Source organism: Pan troglodytes, chromosome 6 (assembly GCF_028858775.2).
Source record: "Pan troglodytes isolate AG18354 chromosome 6, NHGRI_mPanTro3-v2.0_pri, whole genome shotgun sequence".
NCBI lineage: Eukaryota > Metazoa > Chordata > Mammalia > Primates > Hominidae > Pan > Pan troglodytes.
Window position 1 is genome coordinate 18154692 of NC_072404.2, and position 19422 is coordinate 18174113.

At 34.3% G+C, this 19422-nt stretch overlaps 1 protein-coding gene across 8 annotated transcripts in view; it reads right to left on the reverse strand.

The window, feature by feature from the left end:
* Positions 1-3598: 3598 nt before the first annotated feature.
* The window catches only part of VWDE (von Willebrand factor D and EGF domains), a 77559-nt gene continuing 61735 nt past the window's right edge, over positions 3599-19422 (reverse strand). For 3 of the 8 annotated variants that reach the window (XM_024357743.3, XM_024357744.3, XM_024357747.3), the window contains 11 exons: positions 18127-18696; positions 17107-17202; positions 16928-17023; positions 15816-15911; positions 14793-14888; positions 13058-13153; positions 9900-9995; positions 9711-9806; positions 8864-8959; positions 6186-6289; positions 3778-3911 (listed from right to left, as the gene is read on the reverse strand). In XM_024357743.3, the coding sequence (XP_024213511.2) occupies positions 3879-3911; positions 6186-6289; positions 8864-8959; positions 9711-9806; positions 9900-9995; positions 13058-13153; positions 14793-14888; positions 15816-15911; positions 16928-17023; positions 17107-17202; positions 18127-18696 (1475 nt within the window). In that variant the 3' untranslated portion in view covers positions 3778-3878. Of the gene's footprint in view, positions 3912-6185; positions 6290-8863; positions 8960-9710; positions 9807-9899; positions 10019-13057; positions 13154-14792; positions 14889-15815; positions 15912-16927; positions 17024-17106; positions 17203-18126; positions 18697-19422 lie in introns of those variants that run through there. The other 5 variants (XM_024357748.3, XM_024357749.3, XR_010158797.1 and 2 more) reach the window with 4 other exon arrangements.

The following is a 19422-nucleotide window of genomic DNA, read 5'->3' on the forward strand; positions in this document are numbered from 1 at the left end:
GATTTTACATAAAACTTGTAAACCACAGCATTTCTTCATTATTAACCTATACAGGTCCATTAAGTCAATTACAAATGGATAGTGTATTGATTAATATTTTAATTTTATTGCGATTCTTGATGTAGATCTAAAAAATGTTTATGAAAAATTTAATGTACACTCATGCATCACTTAATGAAGGGTATATGTTCTGAGAAATGCATCATTAGGCAATTGTGTCTTTGTACTAACCTCGTAGAATGTACTTACACAAACTTAGGTGGTATAGCCTACTACACCTGCGCTGTATGGTACAGCCTACTGCTCCTAGGCTACAAATCTTTACAACATGTTACTGTATTCAAATACTGTAGGTAATTGTAGCACAATGGTAAGTATTTGTAGATCTAAACATGGAAAAGGTACAGAAAAATATGGTAATATAGTCTCAGGGGACTACCATCATATATACAGTTTGTGATTAGCTGAAACGTCATTCATTATGTGGTGCATGACTGCATTAGTTTAGGTATCTCAGAAAAAGTCTTTAAGCAATTATTACTTTTCAACCATAAAAAGTTTATATTGAAAATCAATTTAATAAGACTATTGATAAAATTGCTATGTGGTTGTGATATTTTGAAATATATATTTGGTTTTCATCCCATTCCTAATATATACTCCTAAAATCCTTATAATGTCCAAAGTGATAAGAGTCTTTTTGTATGCTAATGAGTTGACCAATGGCTGGGGACTCCTGGATAGCCAGGTCATAGGAGGCCGGTCATAGGAAAGACCAAGATAGCTTTAAGCATTTCAGCCCTGCCCCTCCAACCTCCAGGGAAGGCGAGAGGCTGAAGGTTAAGTCAATCACCAATGGATAATGATTCAATCAATCATGCCTACGTAATGAAGTCACCATAAAAGCCCAAGGACAACGTTCAGATGAGCTTTCAGATAGCTGAATACACAGAGGTTCCTGGAGAGGGCATAGAACCTCTGCACCCCTTCCCACATGCTTTGCCCTACACATCTCTTCACCTGTGTCCTTTGTAACATCCTTTATAATAAAGCAGTAAATGTGTTTCACTGTGTTCTGTGAGCCGTTCTAGCAAATTAATCAAGCCTGAGAGGAGGAGATAGTGGGAACTCTAATTTATAGCTGGCCAGTCAGAAGCACAGGTAAAACAACCTCGGGCATGTGATTGGCATCTGAAGGGGTAAGTCTGAGGAATTGGGGGACAGTGCCCTCAACCTGTGGCATCTGATGCTACTACAGGTAGATAGTGTCAGAACTGCATTGAATTAAGAGGACATCCAGCTGGTGTTTGCTGCAGAATTGATTAGTTATTGGGGAGAACTCCCCCACAAACTTCTTGGTGACCAGATGTCACAGAAGCCTTCTGTGTTGATCGTTGTGTTGTGAGAATATACTGGGAAGAAACTGAATTTGTTTTCTTCTCATACAATTGTATATTAAGCAAAGTTGTCAAACTGATATAAAAATGTATCTATTTTCATAGTATTTTAATTCCAATTACTAAGTTTAAAAAGTATTCGTTTGTATCTACAATGCTATTTTCACAAAAGCTGAAGAATATTTGTACAATACTCTTATTTTCACAAAAGCTGAAGAATTTAAGTATACACTAAGTGTTAACATTTATTTTGCATTTATATTTCTGAATTTCTGGTAACATAAAACATAGTGAAGCATCTTATTGTTGATGAAAAGAGTCAAACTGTGTAAAATATTTGAAGATATTTATTCGGAGCAAAATGAGTCATCATGGCCTGTGACATGGCCCCAGGAGATGCTGAGAACATGTGCCCAAGGATGTTGGGCTACAGCTGGGTTTTATATGTTTTAGGGAGACATAATAGGTGGATTCAAGAATTTTCTGATTGGCAATTGGTTTATCTAAAGACCCAGAATCAACAGAAGGGAGTGTCTGGGTTAAAATAAGGGGTTGTGGAGACCAGGGGGTTCTTACTATGCAGATGAGGCTTCCAGGTAGGAGGCTTCAGAGAGAAGAGATTGCAAATGTTTCCTATCAGGCTTAAAAAGGTGCCAAACTCTTAGTTTATTCTCTCCTGGATCAGGAAAAAGACCTGGAAAGGGGTGGGATTCTCTACAGAATGCAGATTTTCCCCAAAAGAGACAGCTTTGCAGGGACATTTCAAAATATGTCAAAAAATGTATTTTAGGGTAAAATAATTTCTTTCAGGGCCTGTTATCTGTCATGTTGCTATCTTATTGCTACAAAAAGTCTGCTTTGTTATTCTTAAGGTCTCTGTTTTGATGTTAATGCTGATGGGTTGTGCCTGAATTCCAAAGGGATGAGGGTATAATGGGGCATGTCCGACCATCCATTCCCATGATATCCTGAACCAATGTTTCAGGTTTACTTTGGAATTCAATTACTCGAGAAGAGTTCTTTCCATTGTTTGGGAGGCTTTGAATTTTATTTTTGGTTTATATTATGTTCTCCTAAGTAATCTATTAAAACTACCTTTTAGTAAATATAAAATGATAAATTAAAAACTCTTTAATTCTGACATTGGATGTTAATACTTAAAGAGTCCTTAGCATATGTAGCAATACTTTTATTCTGATTGCGTCTTACTTTATCTTACAGGTTAGATATGGCTTAGGAATGCTCAATCTTTCTACTTAAAAGAAAAAAAATGAGCCTTTGTAAATGTATATGATTTAAGATGGTCGTGTTCAAATTAAAATAACTTGTTTTCTGAAAGTCAAATGAAATGTCTGAGGTAAAATATGAGATAGCAGGAAAAAGGAAACTTTATAACCCCAGGTAACTTGCAATTATTTGGGTCGCTGAGGCAAATCTTTTAATTATATGTGTATTCCTTGTTGTTGTTACCCACTTCCCCAACTATTCATGTATTGTAATTTAACTTTGTTTTTATTAAGCATCCAGATACACTTTTCTTGTGATATCTGTAGAAGGATTTGGTTTTGTGATCATCTCTCTCGATTCATATACCAAAATGGATCATGGTACAGAAGAAATGGAAAGATGGAAGAGCAATCAGATGCAGACCTTTTAGCATGCCTGGTGTTTGTTTTCTCACTTTTGGGCCCAGGACGCCACTGCCACTTTTTGTAAGGCTGGGAATTACATTTTTCAGAAGCCACTTACCTGTGTGGTTCTGGGTCAGAGTTTGCCAATGAGAAAAATTTGCTGGAGAGTCAGAAGAAGGAAATGAAGAGGAAGCCATCAGTCTTTTCAGAGGTGTTTGCAGCTTGATGCTTGGAAAGATGAAATTCACAGTGGCTTTCTAGCAAAATTTTGAGAATAATCCACTTTGCCTGAGACAGTTGGTGGTAGTTTTTAAAGATTCTCAAGTATTATAGCAGCTCCGGGAAAGCCTCTGAAAAGAACCTGCTTGGAGCTTTGGGCTAACGTCTTCATTATTACCTACTCTGATCAGCGGTGGCTTTCCTAACCTCTAGCTCCCAACCCTCATTCCCCATTCTTCAAATACTTACTTCTGTGAGCCCCTCGTTCTGCATTAAGCATCATCTATTAGGATGATATCAAGTGGCTTCCATTAGGCTGACTGACTCCTAATGATGCAGACATAGTCACAGTTAGGGCTGAGAAAATATTCAGTTTATTAAATATTGTGAATGGGTGGAATATCAGATACATCATCTCAATATGTAAATATCCTATCCCATCTCAACATCAAATTTAGATTACCTGGATTTCTTCTTTGCTTTTCTCTATGATTACAACAGAGATCATTATGTATTTTATTAGTTTCTTCAGTCTTTAAGATATTTTTTGAATGATGTTCAAATAAACTCCAAGTTATCTCCAACTTTTTCTGAACAAAATATTTCCATTCTTAAGATACAGGCTTGTAATTCATATAGTTGATGCTACTGAATGGCGTCTTATCTGTAGTAGGAAGAAGGAAATTGTGTTTCAATGAATAGTATAAAATCATTTAACCCTTACTCATTATTTGTTGCCTCCTTCCCTCCGACATGATACGTAAAGCTCTTTTGGTTCTGTTTGCCACTAGACTCAATACTGTTTTCATAAAATTGAAATCAAATCAAGATCATACTTAAGGTCCAAGCAGTCATAACCAAATGGAGCTTGCATACTAGGTGATTCCATCGTGGCAAAATGTTACACTTTAGAAACATCCATGCCCAATAAAACTAATTAACGTTTTGATATCTCTCAGGAAAAAACCAATGATACTCATAACACATTGCAGTGTTTCTCTGAAGTGTCTTTCCCCATCCTTTTCTTTCTCCACCTCTTTCTATTCCTCTATTGGATGTAATTAGTTACAAACTCTTGCATAGTGCTTGTTATGTCCCAGGCACCACTCTAGGTACTTCACATATATTAACATATTTAATCCTCACAATAAGCCTAAGATTAGGTGCTACTATTAATGCCATATTGCAGATGAGAAAACTGAGACTGAGGGGGTTAAACTTGCCTGAAATCACAGAGCAAATAAGTGGCAGGGTCAGAGTGAGTGCACTCAGCCACAAGCAGGAGGTTATGATGCTTCTCAAAGCCTTTTATCAACCCACCCTCTTTAGCACCTTTTTCTTCCTTTGCTTATTTTCCCTTTCTCTGTGTTTCTTGTCTCTAGCCAGTAATTCTTTTTCATAGAAATTCTAGCAATCCAATCAGTAAGCTCCATTTCTTTTTTTTACCCACTATCTCAGGTTGCCTGAGGAAAAGCCAGGAGGTAGTTAGCCAGCCTGAACCCTCCTTTGGGGAAGGTAGGGAAGAGGGGAGCAAGGGATGGAGTTGGAGAAGGTTCTATGGATACCCATGGATGGTGGTTGCTTTTTTCCCCACTAAAGAGAAATTTATGTTTTAACCTATGTGTGGGAGCCAAGGAAATATCGAAAGCAAGTAAAGAAAAAAAAATGACACCAGTGATCAACAGAATAAAGCCAGAATGAGATTGAAGTTAGAAGCTTGGGAGAGCAGGTTACAGTAGAACAGGACATATTGTCCTCATGCTTAGCCTTTTATCCCCTTTTCCTTCCCCATGGCCTTCTGGCATTTTTTCCCCTTAGTGTGATTTCAAATGCATTCTTAGAAGCAGCATTAATGGGGATAAAGATGATTTGCTATTGATCATATGAGGAAGGATTCAGATGGCAAATAAATACATAAAACAGAATATAGAGCAGCCACCTAGTTGAGTACTGTCAAAGTGGAGTTAAAAAGCTTTAGAGGTCATAGGGTTTTCTGTGCCATAAAAATCTCACATCAAATCAAAACAAATAATATATACTTAGGCTGCCTTCAAACCCAAGGAAGCTCAAGCTTTTATTTTTATTTTTCTCAAACAATATTTAATCAAATAAGTACTCAATAACTTTTGCTTTCCAGTTTTCAAACCATAGCCCTATTATGATCTGGTTATTTTCACAATGAGGGCCAATTCTACAGGATGACACCAGTGCTCAGAGAAAACTATACATATATCCATTTTGTCTCCAAGCCAGATTGATCCATATCAAGCTTCAAGAAGAAAATTTCTAATCAGTTGTCAAATTCTGGTACTCCAGCATACTTTTATATTCATGACCCTGGGGCATTTTGAAGTGCTAAAGAGCATATAATGACTTTTTAAATTACAACTCCTACATATTAACTTTAAGACATTTTTGAGAGGTTTGCTGCATTTGTGTGTCTGTATGTTTGTATGAGAGAGAGAGAGATTATTAGAACTACCCTTGTGTGTATAGGAATTAGGACTGAAATAACATCTCGGGTGTTGATATTTGGAAATTTAAGATTAGAGACCAAACACAATGCAGTTTAATCCTATATGAAGAAATAAGATCACAGAAACTTTTTAAATATATGTTTTATAGCACTGGCCCTACAAATAAGTGTCTTGAATCTATATTGTGGAATATTTGCTGTCTCAACCACAGTGTCATGAAATACTGCATTACACTGGACAGTTGTATCTATACATTGAAATTCCTTAAAAACACATCAAAATTTTATATAATAACTCTACCATAACACAAAAATGATACAATTTTTAATTTTAGAGGCAAATAAATGCTTTTTTTTATTTTGGAAATAAGAAAAAAACATTAATTAGTAACAATTACTAAGTAGAAGAGATATGCAAATGTCAATGTCTAATATTTATTTTCTCTTTAAACTTTGAAATACCTGTATTTTCTTCCCACATTTGACTCCAGAGTATTCAGTGCGGCAGGAACACACATTGGGAAATATGCATCTGCCTCCATAAAGACATTTCGGGTTGCAAATTGCTGCAATACACAAATTTTTACAATGACCATCTTTGACATGAAATGCTTGTGGCATATTCTATCCTAGTGGTCTGGGGCTATCTGGTGATTGGACACCAATGCAGTCATAAGAATCTATTAATGAACCATCAATGAATGGATCTAATCTATGTACTCTCATCTTTCAGAGCACACGCACACATCAAAAACAAAGCACCCAAAACTCAAACAACACTTTTGGAATTCTATAAAGATATTATTAAAAGAAACAAAAATTTCATTGGCTACATTTTGAAGTATTTGAAATATATCTCTTTTTTTTTTCTAGAGGAGCTGAAGTCATTAACAGAAGATAGCATCTATAATTTACTTTTTAACATTAAGCAAAAATTTAAAAGAGACAACCCAGTACTGGCTAGTGTATGGAAAATTTGACAATTTTTATACTATCATTGGAAGTTTAATGTGAAATAACTACTGAAAATTTCTGAAAGATACTCATGCTGTCTATATAATACATTTCCTACTTGAAATCTTTCCCAAGGCAATTAAAAATACCTACATCTATCTCAATATCTCAATATCTCAATCTATTTATCATCTACCTGTAGAAAGAAAATACTTATAATACTTAATAATAACCTGTAAATAACTAAAATGTTAAACATAAGAGGGGAAGTAAAGGGAATTTTTGTAGTATTTATATTATGGAACTTAATATATTGCTTTAAATTTTGTTTTTAAACAACATAAATTATTTCAAACAATATTGAGTGAAAATGAGCATACCACAAAATTATATATAATAGTTATTTTTATAGGACAAATACTGCTTCAATATCACATACTTGAAGCTTACACATTCAAGAATAATATGTCCTTTAAGATAAATGCAATATTGACAGGGTATGTTTTCATCAGGGCTGCTGTATACAGTTGGGCAGGCTGTGTAATCCACGAGGGCTCCACAGCTAAGAAGGCACCATTCACATGATACGTATCATAGATTTGAATTTTTATTACAACAATTTTCCAACAGATGGTAGTAACATATTTTGTTTAAGAAATATCATTATATTAAGACAGTTTCTGAATAGTTTGAAATAAAGAATTTGAAGTAGGATGACTTTTAAATTCACATAAAAATGCTGCAGGATGCAGAAACAGGGTGCACAGCTTCAGGCTGTGCTCAGACAACCTCAATCTGCAACCACTGAAGCATATTTCCTCATTAATATGCTTTTAACATCTTCTCATCCTTCTCTCTTATGGTCCGCATAGAGCTTACTCCAGAACAAGCACCCAAGTTGAGGTTGCTAACTTTTTTTTTCTAGCATTTTATCACATCTAAATTCCAACTGGAATTATCAATATTTGAGCATACATATCTTATGTAAATACCAGCACTTAATAGTACTTTGATATATTTTTCTAGGATAAGAAATGTATACATTACAATAGCAATTACTAATAAATTAGGGTCTAAGAGTCACAAAAACTACATGCAAAATTTCTGATGCATGGAAAGAAGGGTATGGTTCATAAGACATCGAAACGGAGGGTACATTATTTCTAGTAAAAAGGCATGATCATAATAAAACTGTGTAATTTCAGTTTACAATACACTTGGCCACCAATTTTTAAATTATGTAATTATTAATCATTTGGAAATATTTTGAGGGATTTGCAGTTTTTCCCATTAAGTTAATCATTGTTAATATTTTAACATCTTTTTTCAAGTTTCCACAAAAAATTTCAAAATTGCATGAAATTTGATCTTCCTCTACATCTTAAGATTTCATCTATGTAGAAATTTATGACTAATACTGGATGGAGATATACTAAAACTCTAAAAAAGCAACCGAAATTAATTCTAGATGGTGAAATTTAGAGTGACTATTTTTTTTTTCTTTTTTTACTTTTTTTTTGAGACGGAGTCTCGCTCTGTCGCCCAGGCCGGAGTGCAGTGGCGCGATCTCTGCTCACTGCAAGCTCCGCCTCCAGGGTTCACGCCATTCTCCTGCCTCAGCCTCCTCAGTAGCTGGGACTACAGGCGCCTGCCACCATGCCTGGCTAATTTTTTGTATTTTTAGTAGAGACGGGGTTTCACCATGTTAGCCAGGATGGTCTCGATCTCCTGACCTGGTGATCCGCTGGCCTTGGCCTCCCAAAGTGCTGGGATTACAGGCGTGAGCCACTGCACCCGGCCTAGAGTGATTAATTTTTAATGCATTTTCATATTTTCTAAGGTATCCATGATACATACGTATTTATCTTATAATATGAAATAATATTTAAACTTCTATGTATCAACACCTTCTTTGGCCCACCTGGGGAAACTTTACTGGTAATCCACAGACCATAATTTGAAATTCTCTCTTCACACAAACTATTAATATATTATACTACACTTTTTTCTTTTAAATGGATATAAAATTTAGGAAGTTTTTGTTTTATATCTAAAATCATTTTTTAAAAAGGATCAGCATGCTGGAGTTTTTTCCCCCTTATGGACTTGTCCTAAAGCTATACTTTAATTATTATAACAGATTCCAATTCAGAACATATAGTAGGAAAAACATCCTGTGGGCTTACGTATTTGACACCGCACTCCTTCCCAGGAGGAAGGACAATGGCATATGCTGGGCGCAATGCATTCACCACCGTTTTTACATTTCTGCAAGCAGATAGCTGCCAATCGAAATATAAACAAGTTAAAATTTTAAATTACTAGTCAAATCCTATCCATAACCCACAAAACTTTTCATTAGAGAGAAAAAAAGAAATAGTTACAAGTAAGTGATTAAAGAAATTTTTTCCCTAATATTTTATCAAGAACATTTTTGAATGTCACTACATATTCTTGGAAAATGTGACCTTAACAGTTGCAAAATGTTCCATCGTTTCAATGCGTCGTGATTTAACTTTTCTCCAATTGTTGGACATCTATGTTGCTTCTCATTTTTTCATTTTGATCAAAACATTCTAGTAGCAGCTAATTTAAAACAATTTATAGAAAGGAAAAAAATGAAACATTTGAATAAAGACAGCCACCCTCAGGAGCTAACCAGCCTGAGTGGCACTGTTATCTTCTCTTGGAAAGGTCAGAACTGGATGGTTTGAGGTGGGGCCAAGAAGTCAGTAATTTTTTAAAACCTTTCCCCAACCCCAACTTCAGGACTTAAGGACTTGTTATTTTTTCTGGCAAGTGCAGTAGAAAAACTGAAAAATACAAGATATCCTCTTCTGCTAACCTGAAAGAATGAGTTCAGAAGAGTAAAAACTCTGTGTTTCAAAGAGGTATCTCCTAAAGCAAGAATAAATATGCAAAAATTTTAAAAAGACCAAGCAAACAAAAGTGAAAAAAATGCTCTGTTTTAAATTCTGCTTTACATTCCCATGAAGGACGAAAGCTTCAGTGTTTTAAGAGTATTCCTCTTACGTGTGTTGCATCGTTTCCCACTCCAACCAGAAGGACAAGAGCAAGTGCTTGGTCCCACACATTTTCCTCCATTCATGCACGTAGGATCACAGATGCCTTAAGGTAAAAGCATGAAAAGTCAGCCCTTACATTCAACAGTTTTGTCTTGGCTTTAGCTGTAGTTGACAAATACATTTAGTGATGTCTTACTTTTTTGGCATCTCCTACCAGTGTATCCTTCACGACAGATGCACACATTATTTCTCATGCAGTGGCCACCATTCTTACAGGGAGGGTGACAGAAAGCTAAAAGAACACATGGCAGCAATCTGTGAATATTACACATCCCATTACTACATATGATACATTGCATCATGTGCTTGTCATCAATGAGGACATAAGGCAGAGAAATGTGCTATTAAAATAAAAGATCACTCATTAAACCTGTCCTTTCTAAATCATGAAATGCACAGCTTATACCTATAAGCTACTAGTGGGTTAGCACAATTTGAAATATATTGGTTAAGTGTTCATAAGAAATTGAGTCTTTCATATTACAATGAATATATTATAAACCTTAACTTATGTTTCACTATACAATAAAGCATGGAATGATCTAGACAAAACCCAGAAAATAAGTCAAAACGTAGCTCAAAATAAAAATGTGCCTGTTCTTGTGGAAATTAGACAAATCTCAACAATTTTCCACATATTTAAAAAGCACTTTTAAATTAGCTTTCGAGTACTTACTGAGGTTATGAAGGCACAGCTTTATATGTGACTTATTCCAGTGAATGCTTGGTAAAAATATTTTTAACAATAAATCCTTGGTTTTGTTAAGAATATTTGTTAGATAATTTTGAATATATCTTACTTATACAAGTAGTTCCTATTTGTATAATTCTGTTTTATGAAATTCAGAGTAACGTTAATATGTATTAATTTTATGAGATGGTTATGATTACTTCATGTTTCTTCCATATATGGAAATTAAATACAGGAATTTCTTTTAAGTAATACACAGGCAAACCTGTCCAGAAAATTTAAAATTTAATTTCTTCCTAAATAATAATTAAATAAATGTTAGTTTGTATTTTAAAAATAAATTTCAAATTAACTGGTATTAATAACAGGACTAGTGTGGACTGACGCCCTGTTTGAATTACTAGCTGCTTTCTTTATTTCCAAACACTGTAAGAAAAATTCTACTGTTTTCAAATGGATTTTTAAATGGAAATAATATAGAACTTTATAGTAATGATATAACTGAAAGCTTTTAGCAAACAGATAATTTCCAGTATTTTAGGCTGAACTTTTTTTTGGTTCATGCTTGAGTCTACTGTTATTTCTCTGACATTTTATTGATACTTTTTATTGGTAGAGAAATGTTCTTACATTTTCTGCTCCCTATCCTTCATACAATTTAAGATTATTATTATTTATTAGAAAATATATATTCTTTCTACTACAAAAACTCCATATAAAATGCCTGTGGTTAGGAATTTGAAACGTAAAAAAGCTCCACAAATTGTTTATGATGCGTAATCTTGCTATAATTAATCATCCACAGAAACTTGAAGTGTAGAAATAAATTATTTATACAAAAAAGCATACATACTTAAAATAATATATACAAAGGGCATACAATTTAAGGGTGGCCATGTCTACCCATAGTCTCACATTAGGAAAACGGGGTTTATGAGAAAATCCACCCTCCACATATATTTATGAGATCTATAGGCCTCATTCTGTCACCAAATCCTGAAGGGAGCTAAGTAATTGGATTCACTCTCCATGTGAAATCCAAGAGGTGAAGCAAATTGGAAGGTGTATTTAAATATCTCTCCAGCCATACATCCTAAGCCTTGCTTACTAGTTTAGTAGTTTAACTTTTTTGTGATGTTTCTAGCTCAATTTCTATCTTCCTCTTTTAAAATTCTATAGTGCACATAGTATATGTTTTTCATATGACTTTATATTCCACCTAATTTTATTCAATCACATTCAATGTGTGTGCCATCTTCCCTTCCCACCATTTAGGCTCACAACAAGATGAGATCTAATAAGAATTACATGTCATAGCAACTGTCTAGATCATACTTGAAAGCCAGGAAGTCTGAGGCATGGAGCCTTTAAGTAAACACCAGCAAGAAAGCTGTGGAGGCAAGCTCATTGTAAAACCTACTCTCTTCCCACAATGATAATCTGTTTTCTGGCCCTTAAAGCATGGAATACGTTCAATAGATAATTTTTAATTCAGTTTAATAATTGAGAGATTTCTTCCTTTATCCACTTACACAACTGGCATATACATTTTAGAGAACTTTTCTTACTTCATCTTACAACTACTTCAAGTAGCATGAAAGATGTAAAGTTTTCATTTCCTTCCTTACATTCTCCATTCAAAACTACATATATAACTCTTTAGCATGGATTTAACCATAGTCTTCTAGTTTTCAAGATTTCCCTTAACTTAGTCTTTACTTCTTTCTGTTTCTCAAACTGCTTCTTCAAAGGAATACGAATTACAGGAACTCATTCACTATGCCCGTATATCCTGTGTTAGCGGGATGACTTCTTTTCTGCTTTATTTCCATCCTAAGAATCCTAGCCAACATCCAAAATAAAAGAAATAGAATTGCAAATCAAAGTGCATCGTGGCAAGGAAAACCTAAATTTTAGGAATTAAATTATGGAAATACTCTGACATGTTCTATAGTAAAAATCTACTCTACATTTTTAATAAACTCGAAAATATGAAGATGTAGAAAATACACATTACATATTATTGGTTGACATTAATTCATACCCTCAAGACATCCCCATTATTCTGAAAATAACCTGCAATATTAACTATATGAGGGAAAGTGTTAAAATACTAAGCCCATGAAAGAGAAAAACAATGCATTTTTATGTCTCTGTATCTTCTTGCATAGCGCTGTGCACAGGTGATTCTTCATAAATGTTTAATGAAACTAAGGTGAAAAGAGATTATGGGATAATAGTGGACAGTAGATTGACTATAAATCAAACATTTTTGCTGTGTAGGCAATAAAAATGACACAATTTCATTATAATAGACTACAAGAGAACTTTGCTTATTTGTTTCATACCTTGGGCCTACAAAGCTGCACAGAGAGATGCCAAGGTATGAGCTTCAATATATCGAGTAAATATAACCATTTTACATAATAACTTTGATATATTTTTGTAAGCTAGTAATTTGGTGGGCATACTTGAAACATTGCAAGAATTCTGGGGAAAAAAATCGCATCTTTCCCTTTGAAACTTGTCTCATGTTTACTCAGAGCTCTGTTGATATCTAACTTTCCATTTGCCCTTTTTACATACAAAGAAAGAATAATTACCATTCTGACAGTGTTCCCCAAAGAATCCATTTGGACAGAGGCAAGTATTTGGCTTATTACACGAACCACCATTGAGGCAAACAGGGTCACACAAAGCTAATAAACAGCAGGAGGAAAAGAGAACATAAAAGTTTTATTATTTAAAAAATGAAAGCTGCACAGAAGTGCAAAATGGTGCATAATGAAATATTTTATTTTTACTGCAAGTAAAACCCATAATGTATAATTAATTAGACTTTGCCAAACATAAGAGGAATGAAATTACTGGATAATCGCTTTGAAAGTATGTTCATTAAGTTTACAAATAACACTAAGCTTAGAAAAGCTACAAAGGGAGCTGGAATTTAAAGTGGCGGTGTTTGTCCAAGATGACGGTGCTCCTGCTCTATCAAGATTGTAGAGGCTATGATTAGAATTCAGAATGCCTTCAGTAAGCTAGAAGAAAGGATTGCAAGTTAAGAGAAGACAATTCAATTCAACAGTGTTAACAGGATGGTTTGTAATCTGTTCAAATACATGTAGCCATGCACACCTCCTTATCGCCTTCCCAATTAAAATGAGAACACTGCACTCAAGTCCTAGCACACTCAAAAACATTCTTTGTTTTTGCTTCTTTATTTTTGTTTTGCTTTGAAAGACATCCCCAATTTTATTTTTCACCCTAGATCCTACCCATTCACCAACATCTACTACAAATACTATTTTCTTCCTCACTCCACTTGCCAAAATTAATTTCTTCCTTCTCTGCTTCTAAGGAACTGTGTTTCAATAACATTACTTATCATAACTCAACTTGTATCATAGTCTTTTTTATAATTGTATCCCATGTCTCTGTCACTAACAATATGCGACTTGAAATCAGGGCAAAAATCAAGTGGATCCTTGTTTCCATTTGCATCATGCTTCACAAATAATTGGCCAGCTATAAACACTGAATTACACTTTCATTGAGAAAAAGTCATTAGATTATAATGAATTAGATCAAACATAGATAATTGCAAACATTGCTGCCAAAGAAACAAGCTTACGCTGGGCACAGTGGCTCACGCCTGTAATCCCAGTACTTTGAGAGGCTGAGGCAGGCGGATCACGAGGTCAGGAGTTTGAGACCAGTCTGCCCAACATGGTGAAACCCCGTCTCTACTAAAAATACAAAAATTAGCTGGGCGTGGTGGCATGCTCCTGTAATCCCAGCTACTCGGGAGGCTGAGGCAGGAGAATCACTTGAACCTGGGAGGCAGAAGTTACAGTGAGCCAAGATCGCCCCACTGCACTCCAGCCTGGGGGACAGAGTGAGACTCTGTCTAAAAGAAAAAAAAAAAGCCTAATACTGTGATAAATAAATGGAATAACATGAAGGGTATCCACTTAATTCAGAATTGCTTAGATATTTAATGAAATAGGATGTTTGTATTGCGATGAAAAACTTAAAAGAAACCTAGAAGATTCAACACGTTTCTCTTCACCACAAGGTAGGTGAATGAGGGAAATATAAAAGCAAAAAAAGTATTGGTTGGTTAAGATAACAGTAAAGCTGTAAGACACCATACAGTTCAACATAAAAACAAAGGGAATGAAGATGAAAGAGTTTTAAAAATCTGTCTGAAATAACAACTTCATACCTATCTACCTGTCTTGTCAGGTCAGTTTTATGTTTCTTAGGTGCACGTCTTCAGGACATTGGCATATTTTAACTTTTAATTGACATGTTCATTGAAAATATTTCCAATTTTACCTGTACTACAGGTGGGTCCATACCAGCCAGGTTTGCACTGGCAAATATCTGGTGTAAGACACTGGCCTCCATTTTCACAGTGCCTGTTACAAACCACTGAGATCATAGAATAAAGAGAAAAGAAAGATTAGGCTTGGAGTAGTCATATTGTTGGTTATTATCTAGCTAGCTCATAACTGCTAATCACATCTGCTAATTAATAAGATTGCAGAGAAAGATAAAATACAATTTATATTCGGGTTTCAAATGCTTTCTGATTCTCATATTCAGTTATTTTATTTTATTTTTGGTTAATAGAGATGGAAAAAATAGAAAACCGTTGAGCCAAGTGATAAACAAGACTTGGCTATTTGGGAAAATTATTAGTTATTGATGAAAGCAATCATAGACATAAATTTAAAAAGAAATTTATATGCAATTTAACAGATTTGAATTCCTGTTTTCTCAAAGAAAGACCATGAATAGCATCATATCTTAGTACTGGCCACTGTGGTTGATATCAGTGCTATGCAAGATGGTAACTGTTGTCATCAATCATCAATGTGTGTTCTTTTTATTTTTTTCCTGGGATAAATCTATTTTATTTATTTATTTATTTATTTTCCATTTTCTATTATTATTATTATTATTATTATTATTATACTTCAAGTTTTAGGGTACATGTGCACAATGTGCAGGTTAGTTACATATGTATACATGTGCCATGCTGGTGTGCTGCACCCATCAACTCGTCATTTAGCATTAGGTATATCTCCTAATGCCATCCCTACCCCGTCCCCCACCCCACAACAGTCCCCAGAGTGTGATGTTCCCCTTCCTGTGTCCATGTGATCCCATTGTTCAATTCCCACCTATGAGTGAGAACATGCGGTGTTTGGTTTTTTGTCCTTGCGATAGTTTACAAGAACTATCGCAATGTGTGTTCTTTACGTAGAGTTTGGGTTCATTTCATGTAGCATTAAGGCCATCAACTATTCAAAGAAGCAGTTTCATTATATCAGACATCAGGAGAGCTTTGCTTACTTGTTTCACACCTTGGTCCTACAAAACCATAAGGACAAGTGCAGAGATTCCCAGCCAAGCATGTGCCACCATGTTGACAAGGTGGGTTACAATGTTCTGCAGAAACAGATTATGTTATTATGTCAGTTCTTAATTTTTTAAAAGTCAGTTTATATTTATAAAGCACTGTCACAATAAAATCTTGTTGTAAGAGTAATTTATAATACATTAAGTTCTCTTTTACTACAAAACTTAGTTCTGTGGGACTGACTATATTAATTCACACTGGAAACACTTACAAATCAACAGCATGCTTTGATTAATAAAACGTTTTGTTAACTGGAAGAAAATATAGGACCTTGGCCTTCTTCTGAAAAGTGAGATTTGAACGTACTTATTCCTGCCTTACAAATAGAGCTTTTCTATAGTTCCATAGTTATTTTCATATGCTATTTATATTGAATGTTTCTGTTAGTTCACCCTAAATTTACTTTAATTTGTTAATTTGTAGCTTGCTTTGCCATAAAAACATTTAACATGGCTCTCAGCTTATTCATAATTATATGCACCATCTACCAAACTATCTTTTCACATATTATTTTAAAATAAACAACTTATTTCTTTAAAGTATCATCCACTTTAGGAATGCTATTTCATAAATTTTCCGCTTAAGATTTAAACCAAAGCAATGCAATTATATGGCTACAGATGTATTTTTACAAATTCACTTTTTAGGTTTCTTCTTACTACTTTACATTTTCTAGTTATTTGGCATTTAACACTTTATTTGAACCATATTTGGTAGATCATTCAATAGCTGTCTTTGCTTGAAGCTAAAACATTTGTAGATATATACTACCTTATAACTAAACCTCAAATCATTTCAGAGGATAATTTTACCAATAACAAATAAGCTATTGCCCCTTGAATCTCTGATTTCAGAAATTTAATTCTTTAGAATCTTTGAATAAATTACATTTAATAAGTATTTTAAAATGTAGAGTCCTATACCAGCTTTGATAAGAATATTTTAGTATACACACAGTAAAACTGAATTGTCTTGTAAAATGGTTTTTAAAGAAAATCATGCTATATTTTAGGCCTTATATTTGATTTTTAATTTGAATTATCACCTTCATCACAGGTTGCTCCACCATGTCCTGGAAGACACTGACAAATGTTAGGTTTAATACATTTTCCATGGTTTTTGCAATCAGGGTCACAAAGAGCTGTATAAAATAAAGCCCAAGTTTTAGACATATCAATTACCAAATACAATTTATCATGCAAACTAATGAATGATGTTACCTACCAGTTTGGCAGTTAGAACCAATGTAACCAGGTTTACATTTGCAGATGTTTGGGGCAACACACTCCCTACTTTTTCCACATGGATATTTACAAATGGCTAAAAAAAAAAATCAAGGAAAAAAAGGTTGATTGCTAAAACAGAACATACATATTGCCCAGAGACTTAGTTATGATAGAAGCAAAAGTCTCTGAAGTTTGAATATTTAACTAATAGTCCCTCTAGATAATACTGAGAACGTAAGAATACTCCAACAACTCTCTTGCTTAAGTTTAGTCTCAAACAAGCCAAAACACAAACAAAGCAAAACAGTAACACAACAGTAACACAAGACAGCTTCTATGTTGCCAAAGCCAAAAAGTTGATTTTCATCAGAGAAAACAATGTTAATAATTGTGAGAAGATAGAAACAATGCCTTTAAAATTACAGTGATATATAACTTGCTGTAATCTCGAAAGAGTTGGAAAGATTACAGAGAAACCTAGTTCATGCAAATAAGCAAATATGCCAGAATTGGTATTTGCAGTGCCAAATGCCCACCGTGAGCTGAAAAGAATACAGACCACAATGTTAATCAGATCTATATTGACATCTTTTATCTGTTTAGCTGATTAATGCTGGGAAATTCAGTGGGCACTCCAAAGCTCTGTTTTCTCATCTGTATAATGGGAAAAATAATACCCAATTTGTGGGGTTCATGTGGATTATATGACACAGTTGATACAAAATGTTTCCACAGACCCTGGAACACAGAAAGTACTCAAATATATTTGTAATATATATTATATAGTTGTAATACTCTATAATATTAACATGATTTTAATAAATAACTCAGCAGACCCACTTTTGTTCTTGCAAAATGTAATGAGAATACAGTATAAATGATCAATAAATAAAATAAATGGAAATAAGTGAACTAAGCAGAATAAATAGAAATTAGTATATAGAAAACCATATCCTTTTAATAACTTAAACTTGAATTAGATAATTTTCTTTGTATCTTCTGAAGAGTTTCATACTACCTCTGCAATTGATACCATCTCCATAATACCCAAAGGGGCAGCATCCACATTTGAAGTGACCATCTGAGCTTGGCACACAGGAAACACCAAGAAAACAAGGCGAGCCAGCACGAGGTGATATTTTGGTTGATCCAAACTTTTCTGGCAAAATAGCAATTGCTTTTGTAATAGATGACACAAACTCATCTTCATACTGTGTGTAATCTTGGGAAGACCTGCTAATTTGAGAATTATACCCTCCCGTCTCGGTTTGGATGGTGTTCTGGATATCATCCTTTGCTTTGCCATGGGTGTTGTTTGGGTTCCTGTTTAAAGAGCTACTGTTCTTCACAGAAACTTCCAACTCACCCAGACTGAGATTTGTACTGAGACTACGATCCACATGTTCAATATCTGATATCTGATGGGAAATAGGCTTTACTGAATTATCCATTTGGGCTGTAATTAATTTCAGTGATGAGCGGGAGATGTTGTTAGTTGTGCTCAATAACTTTTTGATAGTAGCGGGAGTAGGAGTAAATCTTGTACTAATTAGTGAATATTCTGTTGATGGTGGCTGAAAATTTATAGCTACACAACCAAAAAATAAAAAACATTAGTCAATAGCATTTATAAATAGTCTTCTCTACCTGAAATATTTTACATTAAGTAATTCATTCCTTCACTTAGTATCTACACATGTCTAACATTGTAGTAGGAGCTGTGTACTAACAAGAAATCAAGACACTGTTTCTGCCTTCAAGGAGCTTATAATCTTTTGGGGTACACAAGATAACCCAGAATGTTAAATAGTATAAAAGTCAAAGTACAATAATTTATTTCATTAAGATTTTGAAATGGCTAACAAACACCTGTTGATCACCTCATACACATGAGCCTCAAAACAAAGGAAAGCACAGCCCCTATCCCTGAGCAATTTAGAATATTGTCAAGGATACAGACATGTGAGCCATTCACTATGAAACAATCATTGAGAACTACTACAAGAGTGATAAATATAAAATGAAACCTACAGAAACACAGAAGAGTAAGTAATTTTCCCTATAAAGAAGACAGGAACTAAATGTACAAGCAAAAATTGGGAAATTATATAAATGCTATTTTATATGAGAGGCAAAGAACCACAGGTCTAATAATTTTACCAATGTGATAAAATCAGGTTTTATGTCCCCATCTTTCTTGATTGCTCAACTAGAAATTAAAACATTTTTACACATCTTTTTGGCGGGGGTTGGGGGGATCATTATTTATTTCACCTGCCAAAATACTTCATTTCCTTATTGCACTTTTTTACTT